The sequence below is a fragment of the Pteropus medius genome, unplaced genomic scaffold (assembly GCF_902729225.1).
Source record: "Pteropus medius unplaced genomic scaffold, Ma_sr-lr_union100, whole genome shotgun sequence".
Lineage (NCBI taxonomy): Eukaryota > Metazoa > Chordata > Mammalia > Chiroptera > Pteropodidae > Pteropus > Pteropus medius.
Window position 1 is genome coordinate 7,078,054 of NW_024347791.1, and position 25,781 is coordinate 7,103,834.

The window sequence follows — 25,781 nt, forward strand, 5'->3', positions numbered from 1 at the left end:
TTTAAGGTGTTTGATACTTACATATAAGTGTATCTTTGAAATATCTTTCATTTGATCCAGGCAGTGTGTCACTATATAACTGATAAAAAGCACTTGGTCTTTGGTTATCAGATTCTTTCTCTAAAATTAAAGATGGGGTTATGTTTAAGAATCAAGATAAAAAAGAAATGACTTTAAAATTCATGTCACTATATGCCAAAACAAATTTCTAAGTTTAATTATTTGCTGGTAGTATTGACTAAAGCTTTAAAGTAGGTAAAATCAGATCAGCTTTGGCTTATATGGCCTTCATACTCTGAAAGAATATTAGCATTCTTCATGTGTCAGGTACATAATCTTTTATGCACATAAGAGGTAGTGTTGGCTTCTTAACTTGGCTTATGTTGCCTTGAATTGAAAACATGTCATGTTTTCTTCCCCTCTGGAACTTCTTAAGTATATAAGTTCCTACATTAGTAAGGAACTATATATAAGTGATTACTTTTTTTTTCATAACTTTGTACATACTGTCTTTATGAGTAAGAGGAGAAATGGGCTTCAGTGACTAAATCATAGAAGGGACTTCAGTAGCTTCTGTCTCCTCACTACCTCATGATGCTTTACTCCAGACAAAAAATTTTTTGATGCTACCTTCCTAATGTCATATACTCGGATATGATGATGTTTTAATCTTTTTGTACTTCTTTTCCTCCTACGGTGTAATATCTATTCAGTATTCTTTCCTTAAAAACATTGCCTGTTTCCTGGATTGCCTTAGTGGGTTAAAAGAATACCGGTTATCTTTAATACTGCTAATTGAACACAGTTCCAAGGGTCTAACTAGAAGGATTTCTACAGCAGTAGCAATTTTGCATGAAAATAGAAAACAAAGTTTCTACCATTTGCCAAGAATAAAATCTTGCAGTGCAAATTAAAAAAAATTTTTCCTTTTCAGTTATCAATGGCCCAAAATAAGACAATATTTGTTGCATTATGTGATAAAATATACATTTGAGTCACTCAAGTGATACAGGGTATGATGTGAACCAAAAGTTAGGCTATTTTAAATGTATATTTTTTGGTCTCCCTAAATTAGATAATCTATATATTTAGGGAATACTTTATATATATTAACCTTAAACTCAGATTAAGTCATATATAGTGTGCTCATGAGTAAAAAAACTTTTTCAAGGAGCTATACTATACTGTCTGAAAAATAACTCAGTTTTGATTTCTGGTGTCTTTTAGAACTGGAAATGTTACTTTGCTTACTTGACCAAATTTAGCTTTTTCTTGCTCATTGTGCTCCAACCACCCTGATCTCTTGACTCCTTGTGCCAAGTTCTTTGCCTTCTTCCACCCCCTTGCTATGTCCTTAAACACATGTACTTCCCTTTGTCTAGAACATTCTTTTCCTCTGCCTGGCTAAGTCAGATCTCAGCTTAAATTTCAGGAAAGCCTTTATAACTTCTGTAAAAACTTTATACCAATCACCAAATACAAAAAATAGTAGCACCCAACACTAAGGGTTATAAAAGCCTATATGCTACAGCCCCTTAGATATTTCTTTCAAAACTATGCTTCACCTTATACCTGATTTAAAGATTTTAAAACCATTAGAGTCCCTTAAACACTGGGTAGTTTATTGAAAACAAGTTGCTGGGCAAAGTCATAACAAAACAAGGCCTTTCAGCCAGGACAGGTATTTCAGAAGGCTTATCCATGCCTCTATAACCCCCCAGGGCTAGGTTTACAGGAAACCAAATCCAACGCAATCATGAGTCAACGCAAAGAAGTAATAATAGGGCTAACAGCTATTTAAGGAGATGGCAGAGGCACTCCTTTGGAGAAAGAGTACAACTTTTAAAAAAATAATTTCTGTACATTTCTAACCTTGAAAGTAGCAGTCCCATAAACTGCTATTTTGCAGGACAGTGCAAAGGACAGAAATAAGCATCCTATAATTCTGTAGACTATACCATGTTTCCTACTCACATCAAGGGCAAAGTAAAGCAAATTTTAATTTAGACTTCATTTCCAAGAGTAAAGCAGTCTAGATTCCCTCAGTAACTTCCAGTTTACAAAACCAAATGTGGAATAAAATGTAAGCAATAATATAACATTAAATAATATAAAATTATCTTTTTAAATGTGTCACTGAGTTGACATGAAAATAAGTTATCTGCAAAACTCCAAAAATAAGTGAAAATAGGGAACCTGAGGTTGGGTAAGCCCGCACCAAAGCCTGCTTTTGCCCTGAGAGTCAGCTGAACTCTGATACCATGCCTGAGACTCACTGGAGTCTAGAAGAGCCACCACAGCTAACTGGGCAGCAAGGAACATGGCCTCTCTCAACGTGGGTGTTAGGTGGGGGGACATAAATCGCCAGCACCCTGATTCATATCATTTAAAGGGAACCCTCAAGCTGATCATTTAAAAGGGTTTCAGATTTGTAGCCCCTCAGTGTCTGGCAGAGCAGATTCTCTCAAGGATCTCGATTTCATCCATACTGGATTCCTATTTTCCGAGGAAAGTAACTTTAAAATATTCCGAAACTCAAGAAAAAACAACAGTTTATACAACAGTGGAATCACCCACAAAGACTTTTTATTGGTATCAGCATAGGAAAAATTAATGATACGTAAAGGAATAGAAGCATGGAAAATATGAGTAATGTGCAAAAGATGATACAGAACAAATGGATTTTTAAATCAAATAGAACATTTAAGAAAAAAGTATAATTGAAAATAAAAACTGAACAAATAGAGGAGGGGAAAAAAAGAAAATGCAATGTGAAAGACAAGGCAAGAAGGGAGGAATGGACAAGAAAACGACAATTTATGATGCCTAGAAACAAATCCAATTTATATTTGTAATCACAAATATAAATGTACTAAACTATTCAGTTAAAGAGATACTTTCTCTGGCCTCATCTTTTAAGTGTGTCTCCTACAACTCAAAATACAAAGCCAAAGAAAGATCTAAGATTTTCAGATAAAGACTAACCAAACTATTGCCATGGTAAGTAATAACAAATCAAAGGCAACAGCATTCATAGAGATTCAGAGTCACTACATAATTATAAAAGGTTCAATTCACCAAGGACGATAGAAAAATTCTAAATTAAAATGCATCTACTAATAATAAAGTGCCCCCTCCCCCAAAAAGGGCAAATACTGATGACTTTAAGGGAAATTGAGAAATCTATCATAATGAGATCTTGAGACTCTTCAGGAAATAAATCAAGTATAAGGTAAGTCAGTAAAGATATCTGCACAGCACAACTAACAAATTTGATCTAATGGACACAGCTCCACAACTGGGGAATACACACTCTTCAAGAATACGTGGAACATGTATGAGAACTGATCACATATCCTCAAATTTCAGAAAACTTTAGTAGTCTATTCTCTGGCAAAATGATAATAAAGATTAAGACAACTATAACACCCCTGGCATTTGGAAATAAAATAACCAATGGTTAAATATTCAAATCTCTGGAAGAATTAAGAAAAAAAGACACAAACTAATAGGAACGAAAAAGGGTCAGAACTATAGATGCTGTGGAAACTAAAAAAATAATATGAACAACTTCATGTAAAAAAAAATTAAGATGAAATGGAGAAGTTCCTAAAAATTTAATCGAAGCTGACAAGAATAATATAAAATCCTAATGATCCTATAACCCTTAAATGGAATCAATAGTTGAAATTCTTCTCCTAATGACCAAATGGCTTTAAAGACAAGGTCCAAATTTAAATTCTTCGAGACAAATGAAAAACTCATTTCACAAGGCTAGTATAACCTTGATACCACAACCAGACAATGACAGGACATGCAAGAGTATTACAGGCTGATTTCACTCATGAACATAGCAAAAATCCTCAATAAAATATTGGCATATTAAGTCCAGCAATGTACACACACACACACACACACACACACACCATGACCAAGTTGGGTTATCCTAGAAGGTTAGTTCAATATTAAAAAGTCAACCACCATAATTTAATACATTAACATTAAAAGATAAAACAATTCTACCACTTAAATAGATGAGAAAAAGCAATGAAATTCAATATTCATTCATAATAAAACTATTAGCAAACTAGAAATAGAAGAGAATCTCCCTAACCTGATAAAGGCCATCTATGGAGAAAAAAAAAAAGTGCTCAGCTGAAATGTTGAAAGCATTATCCCCTTTACACTGGGGCTAAGACAAGGATATTCGTTATCAGTTCTTTTCAATACTACTACAGGTCCTAGCCAGTACAGAAATATAAGAAGAAATTCTTTTAAAAGGTGTAAGCATTAGAGAGGAAGAAAACTTCTACTATTTGTACATATGAGTATACAAAAATTCAAACGGATATCTAGATACATTATTAGAGCTAATAAAAATTTAGCATGGTTGCTGGATCCAAAAATCAACACATAGCAACAATATATCTATAATCAGAAACAACCAGTTAGAATAGAAAGTGTAATTTAAAAAAACTTACCACAGTATTAAGAAATATAAAACTCATAGGAAGAAAACTAATATAAGACGTGAAGGCCTTTATGGAGGAAAATTATTAAAGTTTATTGAGATATTAAAAGAAGACCAAATAAATGGAGAGATATACAATGTTTTTGGCTAGGAAGACTCATTATTGAAAAGATATCAATTTTCTCCAAGTTGATCAATGGATTCAATACAATTACAAAAAGTAATACACACACTAGAAGAAGATATATGCAACGCGTTTACATGACAAAGGATTGGTATCCAGAATATATAAAGAAATATGAATCAATGAAAAAAAGACACACACGCCTAATAGAAAAATGGACAGAAGACATGAATAGTTATTTCACAGAAGAGGAACACTTTTATATATGGAAAAAAAAACCCACTCAATTTCATTAGTAATCAGAGAAATGCAAATTAAATCCACAGTAAGACACCATATAATAGCCATCCATTTGGCAAATATTAGACAGTCAAGACCAAGTGGGTTGCTAAGATGTGAAGCAATGACACTCAACCATTGCCAGTGGGAGTGTAAACTAGTACAAACGTTTTAGGAAACAGTTCAGCATGACCAAGTAAAACCTGCTTCTAAGAGGAGAGGTTCTCAAATTTTTGGTCTTTGAACCTCTTTACATCCTTAAAAATTACTGAGAACTTCAAATGGCTGTTGTTCATGCAGGTTATATTTACCATCATTTGCCACATTAGAAATTAAAATAGACATTTCCAAAACACAAAAATATACAAGTATAAACGTGATTAGCTGTCAGAATGATGATGTCATCATATACTTGGAAACTATTTAAATTCATGAAAAATGAGAGTGAAAAGGACAAATAATGTCTTAGTATCGTTATGAAAATAGTTTTGTCCTCACAGACCCCTTGAAAGGGCCTCAGGGACCCTCAGAGGTCCCTGGACCACACTTTGAAAACCACTACCCTAGAGCAACTCTTGCACATGTGCACCAGGAGACATGTACAAAAATTCACTCATTCCTCCACACATCTACCCTGTGCCAGGCATTTTTCTAGACACTGTGAATGTCTAAACAGACAACGTCAGACAGGACAGACAAAATCCCTGCCCGCATGGAGCTTACATTATAATTGGCAGAATGTTCATAGCAGCATTGTTCACAATAGCCAAAAAGTGAAAATGATCCAAATCTCTGTGAGCAGAATGGATAAATTGTGGTATAGTCATGTGACGGAATACTATACAGTAGTGAAAACAAATGAAATACAGTTACATGCATAAACATGAATGGGAATCTCAGAAACAATTGTCAGAAAAAAGTCACCGAGGAATACATATTAGCATACCACTTACGTAACAGTTTGAAAATAGGTAAGTCTAAACAACACATAGGGATACATATATAGATGGTAGAACCATAAATAAAAACATGAAAATTATTAGCCAAAATTCCAAAATAATGTTTTACCTTGCGTGTGGAGGAAAGACAAATGGGGGATTCTAGGCATCTGAGAATGTTCTAGTTCTTAAGCTGACAGTTGAGTGTATGTGTGTTCATCTTATTTATTTCAAAACAAATATTTTAAAAGACATAAGGTTAATGCAATACAAAATATCATTGACAAAGAGAGGGAGCATCCCCCAATATTTCAGCCACTGCTATGCATTGCATATCACCTAATTATTGAAACTGGTGGGGGAAAGGAATGAGTGTGGGCTGTGCTTCACAGAGGTGAACTAGGTTCCCATAGGGTCAGTATCCAATGAGATTTTATTGTAAGCTCTACCCAGTAGGCTAGGAGTCACTGGCATGATTCTGGTTAATTGGTTACTTTGTTCATTGGGTATAATTATTTGTATAAAGCTGATGGATGATGCAGATTCCCGCCCCTCCCCCCCCTTAAAAAAAAAAAAAAAAAAACTGATAAAGACTTCACCTCCTTACTGAATTCTGTTGACTTTCAAAAGTACAAATTCCCTTTGGCACATTCTTCTAATAATGCATTTATGTGTTAAGTAATCCAAAAATACAGAAAGTGCATGGTGGCTATTGACTGTTACTCCACATTGATCAATAACAGGTGCCAGGCTGGTCACGCAAATGTCATAACAGTTTTGCAATCGTGTCTTTGCCAAGGTCATCACTGGTAATACTATTTTGCAGATTAAATAAAACAGTTAAGGTGCAATTTCTCCTGATTCAGGGTATTAGCTATACATTTTGGTATACGGTTTAAAAAAATAGATCTTGAAACATTTGCTATATCTCCTGTACCCAAACAGGGCAAGCTAAAGTTATCTTGAGTTAGGGAGGTGGGACAAGAGGTAGACTAGGCCCAGCAGTAAATGGCTGGCAACCTATTCCCAGGAAACAGGGAAATAAAAAGTAGATTCTCCAGATCCAATCTCCCCAATTTTGTCTAATACAAGGGTGTCAACTCATCAGAAAGTTCTAGACATTGCAATAGGTATTTTAAAAACCTCAGGTAGCCAAGACCCAAAATCGTACCCATATGTAAGCTGGAATGGACAATGCCACCAGCGGGTGCTAAACTGCAACAGCTAGGATGATTGGTTGGGCCTTCAGCACTGCCCACTCTCTTACACGCTAGGCTGCCATAAATGGCACATGCATACCTTTGTTATATCAAATGGTAGTTATCATACCTGTAGGTTTTTCCTCTCTCTTTAATAAGAAACAGAGAAATAAGGAGGGAACCTTTCTCAAGTTCTTAGGAAACTTTCACTCTATCTCCCCAGACAGGAGAAGGAATAGATAATCCTCTTAGTCAAAGCTGGACATCTGTTGGACCATGATTTACTAGTGAAAAGAGTTATTCTGTGTTCAAAAACAAACGCCAGCTGCTACCTTTTATTTTTAACTTGTATGTGCTCAGACATAAAGGGTTCTCTTTATACTTTCCTCATTCTCATGCTGAGAAATGATATATCCTTTAGCTGCTTGCCTCTGGGTGGTAAGGAGACCAGGAAAGGGGAGTGGGTAGGACAGGGGACCATTTCCTTCTCTGTTACAGCCTTCATATCTGCTTTACAACCAATTCATCCTTGTTGCACTTTTATCTTGAGAGGTTCTATGTAAACACCCTGACATCTGAGTACTCTGCAAAGACTTTTGGTTGAACTAGCAAATCGAATCAGGAAATAGAATGCTTCTATTGCCTCCACACCCATTACCTCCTAGCCTTCCCTCTATCCAAGGCCAAAGGCTTCATAACCCTGTATTCCCAAGACTTTTGAACTTGAGGTACTAGCAGGAGTAGTAGTCAGATTGTAAATTTGATGAACTTCAGTACCAGGCCTTTGCCCAATTCAAGTTATCCAAGATATCAAATACACACAACAAAAGAAATTTAGACTCAGCTTCAGATGGTCTTGCTGAGATTAATAGTTCCATGAATGGAAATTTTCCTGATTTTACCTCTGCAGAGGACAGGAAAGAAGCAAATGGATACTAATTACTAATAAGATACAGAAATCTGTTTTGAACAAGGACTAGTATCCTAGTATCCTTTTCTTTCTTCATTCGGTTTATAGAATTTGTTTCTTCCTAGAATGTTGTAGTTCATGTTTTTCTAGGCGTGATTTTTAAAAAGAGTCTTTTCCTAAGTTACAGGAATATATAAGTGTAGGGATTCCCCACTGTAACTGGGAATCTTGGAAGGAAGGTGTGCCAATGTCATCTTCTTTTCCAGTAGTGTAAGAATCCTTTGTCCTATAAGCTCAGAGGTGACAACAGTGACCTGACTTGATATGTTAAGTGAATCCAGTGCGGTTCTAATGCTGGTGTCCCCTGTGCTTAAGTATTAAATAGGTAGGTAGTTTTTTCTAATGTTAGACAACTGCCTGTTTTTTCTATATGGAAATCAGAGAGATTAACTTTTAAAATATTTTTATCTCATTCTCCTGATCATCCAATGTTAAAAATCATAATCTAGCAATGTACACTGACCAAAGACTTCCTCTTGAGATCTATGCATACCTATATTAAATTCCTTTTAGCCTAGTAAATATGTGACACATCTCTTACTTACCCCAGGACTTCTTTAAGGAACTTAAGTAATAGAAGGATAGAGTAACACAAAGCTGGAGTCTGTATTTCCTCCAGAGGCTTAAATCTGCTAAAAACTTTCAGAGCCACCCCCCACCCCCGCCCCATTTTGACCCCAATTTGAGAAGGGGAAGTGAGAGTACGGAGAGATACAAGGTGACAATTTTCTTTAATAATTTGTTAAAATATTTAAGTACCAGCTAATGAGTGATCTGGAAGAGAGATACAGTCCCAGTCTCTGCTTCAAAGACCTACCACCTGGCAGAGGGAGAGGAATAATGCTAACAGATAAGGGCGCAAAGCTTTCAGGCTGCTGTGGCAGAAGATTTAACAAAGGACAGTGGGGGCACAAGAGGAAGGGATCAAATCTACTTAGAAATGAAGTATGTCAGGAAAGGCTCCAACAGGTTGGCAACCTTTGACCTGAATCATGAAAAAACCAATGGAGACAGGTGAGAGCGGAAAAGGGAACCGCAGACAGAAGGACATAAAGAAATGCAGAGTGCAGCATCGTAGAAACTAAAAAACTGTGACAGTGTCAAGAAAGCAGTTCAAAGCTTCCAATGGCAAGACGAAGTATAAAGAAAAGGTTCAATGGATTTGGGGAATGAGAAGTTATCCCTGACCTTTGCTAGAGCCATTTTGATGGAGCAGCAGGTCAGAAGCCTGGCTGTTCTGAGTTAAAATGGGTGAAAAGCACATGGGGAAAAAAAATTGAGTAAATTTCACTTATATGTGAAAACTAAAAAACACAAAACAAACAGAAACAGACTCAGAAACAGAAAACTGATGGTTGCCGGGGGGTGGAGGGTTAAAGATGGGTGAAAAGGTGAAAAAGAATAAGAGGTACTAAATTCCAGTTATAAATTAAAAAGCCACAGGGATGGAAGGTACAGCACATGGGATATAGTCAATAATATTGTAATAAATTTGCACGGTGACAGATGGGTATTAGATTTATCATGGTGATCACATCATAAGTTATATAAATGTTGATTCACTATGTTGTACACCTGAAACTAATATATTATATGCCAACTATACTTTAATAAAATTTTTTTAAAAGAGTAAATAAAAGACAAAAAAGAGGTGACAACAAGTATAGACTATTTCTTGGAACCATTTGCCTTTTTACTTTCAAGTATACTAGTTCAGCTACAGTTAGGCTTTACATTTCTACCAGAAAATGACTCCCAAACACAATCTACTAACTTAAAAACAAATTTAGACACAATCCATTCTTTATGAAACTCCTATATTATTTTAAGTGAATGATATAAAATCAACGTTTCTACAGATTTACTCTGCCATCACTAATTTTTCTTTCATATAGTTCAAAATGAATAACACCTATAATTGGTTATAGCAGAAAAAGGTGCTTTATTTTACATATCATTGGTACACAATACATAAAACTGCCTAAAAGCAGTCTTGGAAAACACAACTGTCAGTTATATCTTAAATGGTCAAAGACCAAGTCTGTTTTGCAACCTACTTCATTTATGACCAGATGACTGCCGTAATTTTAAATGCTAATAATCTCTTTCATATTCAATGTTACAAATGATTTTATGCTACAAGTGCTGCAATTTTTTAAAATAAAAATATCTTCAGTTATAGTAGACCATATTTCTAACCGGAGCCAATCTTTGCTAGTCTACAAGTCTTTGAAATAATGCATCAGCAATTTCCCCTTCTTATAGATGGCTATATTTATGTAATTGGGTTATGGGGCAGGGGGGCTCATACATGTAATCAGATTATTTCCATTTTTAAAAAAATGCAGATGAAAATGAGTTTATAATACCCTATCTCTAGTTAAATTGCCAAAACAGTTTACGAAACTAAAGTGAAGCCAATATGATACTTTGGAAAACAATTCTAAGAGCATGCAACATCAAAATCTTTCTGCTACGTATGTGAACCAAAGTTGCAGAGCCCAGGAAGAGGACTGTGGCACAAAGACTTCTACATCTGAATTGCTTATCCAGCTAAGAGGAGTAAAGAAAGTAATTTAACTCAGTGTAAATCTTCTTAAGATATCTGCAAAATATAGCCCACTACTACTCAGAAGGGATCTTCACTTAGAAATGTGCCAATCTTAAGAGCCAAATGTACTTCACTTCTCATTTACCCCAACCCATTCTAGTCATGAACTCACAGCTCAAAGATCTCTTATTAACTATTAATGTCAAAGCCACAGAGATTTCTCAATAGCATCTTTTAGTCATCAATCCCTTATCAGAAAGATAAATGTAACTAGTACTTAGTGTACAAATGCCAAGAAATGATAACAGAATCTGGGCTAATTCTCAAAGCAGAAACATTAGTTATTTTAATAAATCCCTTGGTAGAGAAAGACTGCCTTTCTCTCTAGAAAACAAGACAGATGTTAGAACCACAGGTTCATATTCACCATCTGGTCTAGAACAGGAGAGGCATTTAAGCAAAGTAAACTAAATCAAATACTAAGTAGGTATAAATGTGCATGCTCAAACAAATACTCTATTCCTTGCTTAAAGTCAACTTACTCCTTGTCATGAAGAGCAGTGCTTTAAGATACAAATTGTTCTTTAATGCAGAGAATAAGATGTTAAAAGCCAGATGTTTTTCTAATAAAGCAAATGATCGTTAAAATAATTGGGCTTGAAGCATATACTTACTATAACTTTCCATTCTTACTTTTTATAACTAAACACACACGTATACAAAACAAACCCTAGCATTTAATATGTGCAAAATCGCTTACCATTTATTTTAACTTTGGTTAAGTATGACTTTAGCCTATATCAGACATATGGAAGCTACACAAATGATTACAAACATAATAATGAGGTAAGTTAAAATTCTACTAGTGCAAAAAGCAAGCATATGCCAAAAGCAAAGCATATGAGTTAAACAAATGCAGAATGAAGCTCTCACCAAGGGAGGTGCTGGGATAACAAACCAGAGAAGCTCCTTGTAAACATTGTTTGTAAAGTACACATTTAAAGATTAAGGATTCATACAGCCACAAAAAAAAAAGGTATTCTAACAACACCATAGTAGTGCATTTATTTTACCTTTAGAGTTCGGAAATCACTCATTACGTGTCTAACAATTTGCATATTAATTAGTGAGACACATTAATTACAAATACTGTAGTATAAAAATCCCAGTTCTTTACAAAAATTATATATTAAAATATTCTATACACTTTAAATTAGTAACTGGAACATACACATATATCAATTCTGAACAATTAAATCCATCTTTGCTGGGAGTATTATACATGAAGTTTGAGGACATAGCTACTCAGTCAACCTAAACTGGCATAAGGTTACAAGGTATAAAAAAGATAGACCTGTGCCCCTGCATTTACTGCAGCTCTTAGTTTGAAATATCTTTTCTGCAATTATTGCTCTGTATATCCATTCCCGATTTAAATAGGCAGTGGAACCATGAAATTCCTACAAGGTTTAAAACAGGTTACATGTAGCAGAGTGTCCATAAAGCCTATCTGCATCTTTAAGGTTGTAATGGAACCTGAGTATGCTATCTAATGCTTATATTTCAGTTGTAAAAAAGTTTATACAATTTCGAGGTAAAAACAATGCAAAAATAAAACATTTAGAGCATTTACAAAAATCTTACAAATGTTTAAAACACTATTTCAAAATTTGTGTCCTTTTAAGGTGCTTCTTTCTTTCTGCATTAAGGGGGACATACATTTTAATTTTGAATGTTAAATAATGAATGCTTTAATTTCAGCACAAGCAAAGTTAGGACCATTAAGACATGTTGAAATGTTCAGGGACATACTTCACTTTTGATGAAAATACAGAATCTAAGTGCTGAAAGGGACCTTAAAGGTAAATCTTTTAACTCCCTCATCTATTAATGAGGAAACTGAGGGCCAAATAAGTTAAGTAATTTGGCCAAAAATATATTCCAATATATCACTCTGGTATGAATCGAGGAAATCCATTATTCTTTTTGTATTTTGCCATGATTCTTGGAAAATAATGAAAATTCAAAAGCAGAGTTTCTGAACTTGCCTCGTTCTTTTTTAATTTCTTAAGCTCTGTGCTAATTGTAAACAAAGAAATCAAATGCCTGCTAAAACTAAGATCACGAATATTATCTAGTGGAAGATAGTAGTTAGAAGACCACTACTCACACAGAATAAAGGTAGAGGGAGTAAGTACTCAAAGCCAGGGCCTTTGCAATGTGGAGAACACTTACTATATAAGACAGCACAGTGTACAGCAGCCAGTTACTAGAATCATCTTAATAACTCTAGGATGACTGAGTTACATGGCCTTTATAAAAGATACTGGGGTAATGAAGCCTTCTACATTTTATCTTAATTTTCCTATTTTCCTTAATAGAAGAGCTATAAGGAAGAATTCATATACTAAGTTTCAGAGAGTTTTTGCTTCTTTTCTATTTTTATTTGGATCTAGAATTGAGCAAATACATTTTAAGAACTTACAAATTCAAATTCATGACTGCTAGAAATACAAACAATACTCTTTTAAATGATGAATCTTCATAACCAGTTACTAATAAATAATCATAATCACAATAGCTTCGGTAAAAAAAAAAATCAATTTAAAGGTGCTTTTTTATTGTTACCTTGAAGCCATCGAACTTGTGTAGCTGGTCCATATCCCTTTTCATTCTTTGCTGATATTCTGAACACAATGGCAGGTCTGGATGTATAATCAATATGTGCATTTGCAAGTTGCCCCGCAGTTACTATACAGGATGTCTTAAGACCACAATAAATCCTCATAAATACAAGTTGACTTGGATTATCTTGTATTTGTGCTGTGCGAATCGCCAAGTAGGCTGAGTATTCCAAAATATTTCCAGAAGGTGAAGTTGGAGGTTCCCAGGAAAGATGAATACCCTCGACATTCTTGAACAGAGGGGAGGAAAAAAAAACAACAGGTAAAGATTCTGAAGTTTTCTCTAATATCACTTATGTTGAGTTTATATCTTTAAAACACAAGATGCTGCTTTTTGCTATGGTAACTGCAACAGATGTTAGAACTTGTAACGTTGAGTTTTAAGAACCTACCTCAATTGGATCTGCAATGTTTAATTCATTCCCATTTTTCAAAAACATTAAGTAGGCTTAAATGTCTGCCTGTACTATCTCAAGAAGGGGATTTTTCTTACTTGAAATGATACCTTTTCTTCTTTAAGGAGAGGCAGGATCTTCAGATAAAATATAATCCAATTTCATGTATCCTATTAGAATTCTCCAGTAGAAACTTTTTGGTTCCATAAACAAGAACAAAATTAGTATTAAGAAGCCAGATTTCCCTTTCTGTAATTTGGACGCTATAATTCTATTTGAAATTTAAGCCTTAAAAATACTGTGATTAGCAAAAAACATTATTTAAACTTTTAATCTACCCCTTTTAGATATCCCTCATTTCATCAGACACTAACAAGAATCTCTAAACTGACAGTTTTACTTTATATACAAAGTTTCAATAATTTAAATCACCAAATCTCAACCTGACTTGACAGCTTACCTTTGAAATTCTGACTGCAGAAGGAGCTCCAGGAAAACCGGGAATACAAGTTTTAAATTCACTGATTTTGCTGAAAGGGCCTATTCCACAACCATTGATAGCAGCAACCCTGAATCTGTATCCTGTGCCTGGAACAAGATCTTGTTTCTTAAGTAAACTGTAGTCAGGTGCGTCTGCATTTCCTATCTAAAATGCAATAGATGCAAAAGTGAAGAAAAGGTGCAATTAATTATTTTTTAATTAAACAAAATTTTTAAAGAATGAATTATGTTTTAAGGTTCTAGTTTACATTTATTTATTTCCCTCTTTTCACACATGGAATGAGCCCTCCAATACAAAGCAACAAAGCCCATAAATTAGTGATTCTTATTCAGGGGAAAAATGTCCTTTCTAGTTGAGAATCACTGATTATAAAAAGAAATATAAGGGTATTCTGTACATGAAGTGAATGATGGTAGAAAAAAATTAACAACCACTAAACTACAAACAAAATAACAACTATTGCATCTTCTTGCCTAATAGATGTTAAATAATTAGATTGCATATGCTGGGTAGGAAGATTATAACACAACTTTCGAACAGTTTTTACATATTCTAACTTTCACTACACCTCTGTGAAACATGTCGCACCAATGTACCACCTCATTTTTAAGGGCGTTACGACATCTCCATTTTACAGATGAGGAAACCGATCTGTCCAAGATCACACTGTTGAGTGCGGGAACTAATGATTCAAGCCAAGTTTACTGGTTCTAAACTTTATGCTTTTATCTTTTGGCAAAAACAAGTAACTACGAGGACCTTAGACACGGATATTTCCTCATTTGAAATCAAACTGCAGCCAGAAATTTCACTAGGCATAATACAAACAAATTATTAACCAGGATTTCTATTTTTTTCAAGAATTAGAAGAATTCAATATGAAAAAGTGAGACACCAGAATAGTAGAGAAACTAAAATATCATGATAAATGATATAGTCTCCATTTGTGCAGATCTTTGGGAGATTCTAACTAAATATCTATTTCCTTGGCAACTTCCTCTCTGAAATTTCCCATTCCAGAAAAAAAAAATTAGTTCAATATGTTTTGGGGCTGTTACCTGTTTTACAACTCTTAGAGGCTTAATATCATGTTTATGTACATGAAGTCCTCCTTAAGAGACTTCGGAATCAAGTGAAAATTAGATTGTATTCAGTAGCCTACAGGGGCTTTTAAATTTTTTTAATTGTGAAATCAGGAATAAAAAAGTTCTCAGTAAGAAAAAAGATGTCCTATTCTCTAAACGTATCAGGTAACAAAGTTAGAGATATTTCAAAAATTTCTTATCTGTACTGGCCAGATTACATTATTTGTGACTCAAAATCTAGCCCAGTGTTTCTATAAGATTTTTTTTTTTTAGGCGAGGCAACCCTTGGTTGATCTCACAGATTGCAAGGACCTTGTCAACTTACAATCCTTATTTATTTTTTTTTTACGTCTACAGCACCCTGTCTTCCTAGGTGGTCTCCCATCCAAGTACTAACCCTGCTTAGCTTCCGAGATCAGATGGGATCGGGCTTATTCAGGGTGGCATGGCCGTAGACTCTATATGATTTTTTAAATAATCTTCTTGTGATATAGTCTATAAAAAAGAGCTTTAAAAAAATAATACAAGATAACTAAGTATACAGAACTTTCAATTGTAGATTGTGAACAGATCTCCATTTCAGGCATTCAAGTGTTTAAACAAGGTTCTAAAAAAAATCTCATTATTGAGGCTTATGACTCACAATATAGAAAATGTCAATAGCTACCTTTGAGATGCTTTGTTTCCCTTTTGGCAGCAAATAAAACTGGCTCACCAAAGCTGTATTATTTTTAAAAATTCCTACATCACACCACTGTCGTTCTCCTGCTTTCATTGTGGCCACTGGATTTGAAGGAGTCTCTTTCTAATTTCAGAGAAAGAAAAACTTATGAACATTCTTACTGAGCATATAAGAAACTTCAAGATCTAATAAATCCATGCAGTGATCTACAAGTAGGTATATGGGTAAACACCACAATATTAATAGCTCATAAGTAAATAAACTCTTAACAGATTAGGTCAACTAACAGTGAAACAGGGATGCCAATTCAAACACAGGGAGTGACAGGCATTCTCCAAGTCAGTAGCTCTGTACTATCGACCTGGCTGAAGTTAGCATGCTTTCCAATCAGTGATGTGTTAAAGATGCCAGCTGTTTCATAGAACATTGTCATTTCAGAGACTCTCTCAGAAAATATAATCCCTTTAGTGTAATATTACAACTTGCTCCAAAAGGAACAAATAAAAAATTTATTCCAAGCTGGCCGATTTCTAGATTCAAAAACAACTAGCAGAAATTCAGTGATCTTTATACTTGAAATACCTGTGATTCTCCAAACCTAAAAGGAGAAAAAATGTTCAAAACTAAAATGCAATTTGAATATACTTTAGTATATACTAAAGAGGAGCAGATTAAACAGTTTTACATTTTTACCTTGCTTTAAAACAACTTCCTCTACCTTAAGCTACTTTTAGTGATAAGTGAATTATACTTATCCCTGGAACTAACCTTTTTAAGCCATCTTCTTTATAAATGACACTGTTTCCAGAAGCTCAAAACAAATGTGCACTTCAGTTATTTATTTCTGTCTTAAATATATAACAGCAGAGGTACATGCTTATAATTCACATTATTAGTTATTTAGGCTATCACACACGACAAAGTGAGCTAACTAGGCGTCTTTAAGGTTAAAAAAAGGAATAGCTTTGAACTTGTTTTCATTTTTAAAGCTGTAAAAATTCTCTTCAACAACTTTTATAAAACGACTGGCTTCAACTGAAATAACAAATATCATTCTGGCTGATGCATTGCAAAATAGATTTAAGAGAAAAAAGTTCCTTTTAATAATTCTTCCCTGAGAAGAGTCTAAGAATACTAGTACTTAATTTTCTGAAAAGATAAAAGCTGATGAAGGTAAATATGTGATCAAAATCCATAAAATCATGATTGAAAGAAAACTAAACTTATAGATAATTCTTGAAGACTCTAAAAAGTAAATAGTAGGTCAAATAAAAAAAAATCCTGCCTATAGCAATAAAGTTAAATGACTGATAATTTAAAAATAAATTTAAAAGTATATACACACACATGCACACAAACATGTATTGTCTTATCTTGGTGTCTTTGTGAGGCACATTCCTAGCATTTTAAGTTTAGTGCCGTGCAGACCAATTCCGGTCTTCCACAAAACCACCTGATGCCAGAGAATAGCGGGCTGCCCTCCAGGTGTGTCTAAGTCAATACTGCACTATTCTGTTGTGCTATTAAATAGTAGCAATAGAGCCATTCAAGTTTTACATTCCATAACATGTCCTTTTACTCTTAGAACCATTACTGTAATTTACATTTATACATATGTATACACACACATTTCTGATTATGAAAGTAACACATTTCATTATAGAAAAAAACTGAAAATATAAAGAAGAAAGTAAAAATTATCCGTGGCCCCATAACCTGTTAAAAGTCATCTAGTATTGTCGTGTGGATGTGTATGGACTCTTGTGAGAGTGTGAATGTATGTATTGAGTGTATTTTTTAATAAAATTGCGACCACAGTATGTATGTATGTATGTATGTATATAATTTTTATCCAGCTTTTTTCACTTAACTGTGTACATTTCTCTATTCAACCTTCCATTTCTCAATCTACGTCAAATCATTACTAGAGAACATCTAAGAATCTTTTTGTGAATTTATGTCGAAGCTGCTCAGCATTTAAAGCACATTTAACCTTCCATACACGCATATCATCTCTGGGTCATATACTTACAGAAAATGGCATCGCTGCAGCGTGGGCCTCTACACGGCTGATCTTGGTTGCAGGGAGTGCACACGTATCATCAACTAAAAATTAAACAATTTATCGGATAAGACTTACATCATCACTCATCAGACACATTAAAATAAGATTTATAAATACACAAAAATAGCCAGAAGGAGAAAATCATAATAATTACGATTGTGTATCCTCTAACTCAAACTAATTCATAAAGTTCATTTTTCAAGGGTTTGATAACTAGCTAGAACTTCAGAGAATGTTTACCAATTATGAAGTACAATTCCTGTTACAAAAAAAATGAGAATGTACAAAATCAGAAATAAATCAGCTGTGAGAATTGTTACTCCACAGTCCAGAACTAATCTTTTCCAAGAAATTGCTGAATATATTTACAGTATTGTATTTCAGTGTGTGCTGATTTAAATATTTTATGTAAGACAGCAGAGTATTTTATATAATATTTTAATTGAAATGTTTTGTATGTTTACATATGATTCAATCCAAGATGAAATGCAATTCCCATCTAAAACAAAGAAGTCTGATGAATTTATATACAAAAATGGTTCAAAATACAGTATGTGAAACACATTTCAAACCTTCAGATTTGGTACTGAATGTTGTTAGTGAAGTTTCATCTTTAACAACTGCCCCATTTGTACTGGATGATTCAGTTTTAATGGTCTGCTGGGTTACCATAGTTTGTGCGCTGGGAACAGTACTGGATACAGAAGGTTCAGGAATTACTGTTCTTAAGTCCAGGCAACTACTTAGAACACCTATATTTGCTGAAGTGTGAGGACCTAAAATTAAAGGGAGACGATCAATTATTAACATAATACCTGCCGATAATTGTTGTATCTTATAGTTCTTGTCATACAATTCTTGGTATTTTTCAATTTTAAAATCATAAACATGAGCACTACAAATGAATTAACCATTAGACATATGAATTAACCATTAGACATAAAATGTTTTGAAAAATAAAGTATATTATAGCCATAACATGTCCAACTTCTCAACATCCTCTTTCATTCTAAACACTAAACCACTGTTCTCAAACTCTACTAAATTACAGATCAAATGGCCCTGCTTCCCATTTTAGGGTCATTAGGCATGAATGCCATCAATTTTCTGCCTTCTCCTGCCATACACTAGAAAGCTATTTATCACTGTGGCTATCCTCCCCATCTTCTCTCCCACTTCATAGGATGCACTGACCTCCCTCCTAAGGAAGTTTAATCTGTCCTCCTGCATGTGCTCTTGGTTCCACTCCTCCCCCATATTTTGGGATCCTCTCATCAATTATTCCTCTCTAGAATTCGAAGGTTCTTTTTCTTCAGTAATTTTGGCTTTCAGTCCATAAATATTATCATCTCCCAAGCAAACAGATGGACATCTGCCTTGACCCCATAAGTCTTCTCCAGTTACCATCTCCCCTCTTTCATTTCCTTCAGAGCAGACTACACTTCCTGGACCTCCCAAAATTTGGTTTCCAGCACACTATGTATTTTAATGAAATGGCTCTGGCAAACATCAATGATTTCTCAGGGATACTTTTCAATTTTCATTTACGTTACCTTCTGCAATGTAAACTATGCTGACCACATAATGTTCTCTTAAGCTGTTTCTTTATATGACTTATATTCATGCATTTCACAATACTAAAGATTTACTATCTACCAGACATTATGCTTGTTTCTATATGGTGAAACAAAGCAGGCATGGTCCATAGCTCATGAACTTATTTACAGTCACGTGGTAGATAAAAGACACGCATACACTGGTCACAAACTGTGATGCCCACCATAAAGAAAAAAAAAATGATATACCGATCTTTTCAGTTCTTTTCCTAACCTTCTAGGAATCCTTATCAATCTCTTTAGCTGGCTTCTCTTCCTCAAATGACTCCTTAAAGGCAGGTGTTCCTACGCCTTTTCTCCTTTTACGTAGTTTCCCTGCACTTTAATTACCATTCATGAATCATACATCTCTCAAATACATATATCCTAGGCACTATGGCAGGTGCTGGGGATCTAGCAGTGGACACGACAGACAAGGTCCTCGCTTCTGTGGAACTTACATTTTAGATACCCTTAACTTCTAAATTTTTACTTCCAGCCAAGAACTGCTTCTGAGACTCCAGACCTAAGCATCCAACTGCCCATCAGAAATCTTTACCAATGTTCTTCGAGTGCCTCAAAAACAGGAAATTCAGAGTTGAATCTATCTTTTCCCCAAATTTGTTCTTGCTCCTGTATTTTCTATCTTGATGAGTATCAGCATCCATCGAATGCCCAACCCAAAAAGTTGGGAGTCATGTTCAACTCATTTTAATGTTTCATATCGACCAGTTTTCAAGTCTAATAGATGCTACTTTCTAAAAGTCTCTGACGTGCTCCTTCCTCTCCATCCCACCCAATGTTTTAGTCTCTATGCAGCTCGTGGGAGTCTTAAAAGTATCCTAATCATTTCCCATTATAGTTCTTCCTGACAGTGAGGCTAGAGTGCCCTTTACACACACACACACACACACACACCCCTAATCACACCACTCTTCAACTCTTATAAAATACCAGCTACTCCTGCAGAGAAAAAGCCCAATTTCCTCATTTTAACTTGAGATTGGATGGTCATTTATTCACACATTTGAGTGTTTATGAGGTACAGATACGGTCATTGTACAACCACTCTGGTTTTCCCATTTGCCTATTATTCATTTCACCCAAACTGCCTTACAATGTAGGAGTTAGAGTGCATTGAGATTCTGAAATCTCAAAACTCATATTTGTTTTCAAGAGTATAAATTTCTTTGTAAGATAGACATAGAAAATCACCGCAAGAAAGAAATTTAAGTTGAGGCTGAGGACCAAACTTCTGTAATTTTGAATAAACGATTTCTTTACATCAGAAAATCAGTAAAACAAAAGCACTCCCCTCTTCCTTAAGCAATAAAATGAGAAAATTATAAGAAATTATTTTCCTTGAATATTTTTACCTACCATCGACTTACAAAGAAAAACAGAAATATAAAGAATATTCATCTTATTAAGTTTGAATCATTGAAGAGGAATTAAATTTGTATCAGCTGTCATGATTTTCAAATTAAAAATAAAGTCCCATGTTCCTATGTCAGGGATATATCAGAATAAGATTTATAAAATAATTTTAGGTACTGAAATCAGAGGCAATGCTTAATATATTTCAAATGGCTTCAGAACACTCAAATGAACTTTAAATATAAGGATCGCCAAATTATAAGCTTTCCTATGAATGCAATGTTCTAATCAACAGTTCTCATAAATGAACTATCTTTCTGAGGATAATCCAGTTACCTGCTATACAAATATTTACTAAGTGACTACTATTTACCAAGCATGGATCTGGGTGCTGAGAAAATAGAGGTGAATGAGATAGACAATATCCCTGTCCAAAATAAATAATGTCAAATAGCTATAAGTGCTAAGAAAACATAGTAATGAGATAGTGACACTGAATACACTGGCCAACCGCAAATGTCATACGAGAGCTCGCCTTGTTTAAACCAGAGCTCATAACTGCTCATTAGTATTCAAGTAAGTGCTTGCTGGTATCTTGTATTCACTCATAACGAGGGTCAGTATGGCATGTATATTATTATTTTGAAAATGGATCAAAACCATGTAACATTTACTTTTTCAAAGACTCTAAAATTCCCTACTATTATAAAAAGCTTTATTCAAAACTCTCTTTATACCTTCAATTTTCCTTAGCATATCCACCACACAACTATTATGATTAGAAACATTAGTTGCCAAGCACGAATGTAAAACTGCATTAGAATCAGTCGATGCTTTGAGATCCAGTTTGTTCTTCACTGAAGTTCCTTTCACAGCTATATGTTCAGTTTTTGCACTGTTTGTTGTATCATTGATCTATAAGAAATAAAACAGTTTATTGTAGCAAGCAATATTTAAATAGAAATACATGTAAAAATAAGCAAAATAATTTACAACTTAATGCTTTTGAAAATAAGTTTACCGAAATATATAATAGTTTCAATTATATTTTTATTTGTATAGGATTCTTTCTTTAAATTTTGTAATAGTTTAAGAAAACAATTTCTCTTCATTAAATCTCCAACCTCAAAAAGACCAGTTCTGAAGGGGAAAGGAAGGGTAAATTTTGAGGGGAAAAAATCTACATTTTTATAAGCTGTAGTTAGTATTCAAGTACATACATATGTTACATAGGTGGTAAGACCAAAGCAACTGAGTTTAACATTCTGGTCAAATTTTCTTAACAAGGTCAGACGTGCATACTACAGCTCTGATGACTCCTAAAAGTAAAATCTCAGTTACACGGAACCTTCAAGCAAACGAATTATTCTGTATAACTGAGCTTTCCATATAGATATCAAGATTTAACACATATACATATTAATATGCTTTACCATTAAACATTTTAGATAGGCATCTTTCTAATTATATTTTCTCTGCCTTCTTAAACACACTATAATGAACATACTTAAACTTCTTGATATTTCAAGTCACCAGTGTGAACGTGTTAGTATATAGCAATACCTATAGGCCTACTGAACCATAAAAGTGATCTGGCTTCATTCAAACACCCCAATAGTGCTGCTCCTTTTTAGTTACCTGCATTTTGTTACTCTTCTGTCTGCACCTTCACTGTCAATTATAACTATATTGTCAATTATAATATCTCATGGCTCTAAGGAGGCTTGTCCATAACATGCCCTATAATTCCCCTCTAATCGATAGCAATGGTGCTACCGTCAACAAATAATGATGATGATGAGAGCTGCAACCATTAATGACGGGCATTGTAAAACATATTTATGAAGTCAATGTTTCAATTAATCTTCACAGAAAATCTGTAAATTGGATAATATAACCCCTGGTTTAAACATAAAAAGAAACGAGTCTTAGAAATCTTAAATAATCTACCGACAGTCAGATAGCCAGCAAGCAGCAGAGCTAGAATCTGAACCTAGGTTTATTTCACTCCAAAGTCTCCATGTTATAGTGTCTTTGATGTACACTTTGCTTAAAAATCAAATATCCCATCTAACTAGAAGTGTATAAAGTAAGAATAAATAAGCCCTGATATTTTTGGTTAACATAGTATATTAAACACATGTTTCAGGAGATTCCTCCAAAATCTTAAGTCAAATAATCATATAGGAATTTTTTTTTTTAAGTGTAAAGGTATATACTTATAAGGACAAGGAAAATGGGAGAAGAGATAACAGTAGGTAAGAAGATATATGGCAGAAAAAGCTGAAGGCTAAGAGCCTATAGGTGGAAAGTCACTAAGAGGCAAACCATTTGTGCCAGACAGTCCAGAAAGCCTTGAGAATTGGAGGCATCAAGGTTCTCTGGAGACCGAGGTGCATAGTACAAGTCAACACCTGGGGACCGTCATACAAAAGACTATATAAAAAGTGGTTGTAGCCCCAGCTCTACCCTTCCAGCACACGAAACCAGACAAATTTCTCTCCCCCATTCTAACTGAAGTTGAGAACTAGGCAGAAAGGTTGAAATGTGAGGCTCTGGACTGTGGTGTGGTGTCCCTCAGGTGAGGACGGAGGAGGGGCACCACAATGAACATGAGGATTAAGTGAAAGTCTGCACGCTGAACAAAGAGACACCACTCACTCCTGCATTCCCTCACTAAGCTCCCAGGAAGCTGAGAACCAGCTTATAACCCTAGGCAAGAGCTGGGGGAATTCTCAGGGAAATTCATTGGTCCAAGAGAAAACACCTACAGATACTGATATTTGTGGATCCCCCATCCAATTACTTTATTGGGGCCTACTAATCAACAAGCCATGACTGTATGCATAAACCTTCTACTGTCTTCCCAACACCTGTGTCCCCCACAAATTCGTGTGTTAAAACCTAACCCCCCAGGTGATGGTATTAGGAGGTAAGGCCTCAAGGGGTGATTAGTGCCTTTAAAAAGTGGCCATAGAAAGCTCCTTTGCCCCTTCCACTGTGAGGATACGATGAGAAGTCAGCAGTCTGCAACTGCTAGGGTCCTCACCGGGGTCCTCACCAGAACTTGAGCATGCTGTTAGTAAGCCTCGCAGTCTATAGTATGTTGTTACAGCAGCCTAAATGGACTAAGACACCTTCTGAGCTCCTTTTAATGCCTCACTTTAAACAGTGAAAGACAGCCAAGCCTCACCAGACAACTGATGACAGCCTCTAACATGAAAGTCCAAGATCAAAACAAATTTTTAAAAAAGGAGCTTGAAAAAGGAGATTTTGCTGAGAGCAGAATATTAACTCCAAAAATTTTTAAAAAGCATAATTCTTAAAGATAGTAAAAGATATTACATTTATAAAGCAAGAATAAGACAATATAAAATAAATAAAAAATAAGATCGAGCTCTTAGAAATTAAATGTGTAGTTGAATATATTTAAAAACTGAATAGAAGATTTATAATATAAATGAAGAAACTTTTAAGAAAGCAAAATAGAAAGATAGAAAACAGGAAATAAAAAGTAACATCAGAGGATTACTTCAAGAGGACCATCATTCAATAATTAATGAGAGTTTAAAAAATATGAGAAAGAAAATGGAGGGAAGAAATAATCAGTACCATCCATGGTTTCGTGCATGCACTGGGAAGTCTTGGAATGTATTCTGCCCTCACAGATAAAGATAAGGGGGGACTACTATGTGTGTGTGTGTGTAGTTTATTAACATGGGCAGCTCAGAAATAACTGTATGGGCTTCACCTGTTACATATCCTTCCTGACATAATAAGCCTTTTCTGCTTATTACTGGTCCTCAGCCATGTTCAGAATATATGAGCTATACCTGTATCACTTCCCTTGAAAAGAGTCTCCTGTGAATGTAGATAGCAGTTTGCCAGATAAAAGCAGTGTAAATACTAGTAAGCTTATTCATTAGTCTCCACAAATACCTACTGTGAAGCATTTCATTAACAAAAAATAACCTCACAAACACAGGTGCTGAACTTGGCAACTCATATTCTTTGGTAAACAAAATATGTAGCAAAGAAATATATTTCATATATATTTTTGAAATGTATCTTTAGAAGTTTAAAATGAATGTATGATATTAAGAAATGTCAAAATATAGATTTCAAGATACTGTAAGTATAAATTATAATGGATTAGCCTCAGATGCTATGTGTAATGAGGCTAGACTTCAACCTCTTGGCCAGGGGGGTCTTAATTCGGGCTAACGTCAAAACAGTCTATGGAGCATCTCTTAAAAACAGAGCTACCCGGGCATCAGTCTAAAGATTCTGCTACTAGATCTGGGGAAAGGTTTAAGAATCTGCTTCTGTTTGCTTTTTAATCTGAGAGGTGATTCTGATATGCAGCAGGGTTGAAAATCCCTGTCCTAGGGTAATATGCTAAAAACAGTAATAAAAAATGGGATTGTAACCATACATGTTCATTTACCATCTTAAATTTTTTTAACTTACGCTGTTGGGAATGATGCTATTACTGCCTTGTCTGTGAGGATCCATCCTGACTCCTGCAGAAATGAGAAAGTTCAGATGGATATGCTCTAAATAAGCTTCAATAAAAAATATTACAATCAAATATTTTTAAAAGTTACATATTAAGGCTTAAAAATGTAGTATCTTCATTCAAAGTTTATCTGCTTCCTTAATAGTTTGCTTAATAGTTGACTGAAATCCTTTCTGGAAGAACATGTAAAATTAAATTTGCTTTTACTTTCCGAGTGCCTGTTAAAAATACTTTCGAAAAAAGCTGAAATATTTATGAAAGCTAATTAAAACCATCTCCTGAAGTCAAGTAGCTTGTCAAATTAAGAAAGTCCATCAAAATGAAATGCAGGAGAAACATTCTACC

General features: G+C 34.6%; 1 protein-coding gene across 4 annotated transcripts in view; it reads right to left on the bottom strand.

The window, feature by feature from the left end:
* HCFC2 (host cell factor C2) overlaps positions 1 to 25,781 on the bottom strand; it is a 50,622-nt gene that overhangs the window by 7,784 nt on the left and 17,057 nt on the right. For 3 of the 4 annotated variants that reach the window (XM_039877916.1, XM_039877915.1, XM_039877917.1), the window contains exons 9-16: positions 25,388 to 25,440; positions 21,655 to 21,832; positions 18,518 to 18,721; positions 17,913 to 17,986; positions 15,866 to 16,003; positions 14,072 to 14,257; positions 13,161 to 13,446; positions 22 to 120 (exon numbers count right to left, since the gene is read on the bottom strand). In XM_039877916.1, coding sequence (XP_039733850.1) covers positions 22 to 120; positions 13,161 to 13,446; positions 14,072 to 14,257; positions 15,866 to 16,003; positions 17,913 to 17,986; positions 18,518 to 18,721; positions 21,655 to 21,832; positions 25,388 to 25,440 — 1,218 coding nt within the window. Of the gene's footprint in view, positions 1 to 21; positions 121 to 9,906; positions 13,447 to 14,071; positions 14,258 to 15,865; positions 16,004 to 17,912; positions 17,987 to 18,517; positions 18,722 to 21,654; positions 21,833 to 25,387; positions 25,441 to 25,781 lie in introns of those variants that run through there. The other variant, XM_039877918.1, reaches the window with a different exon arrangement.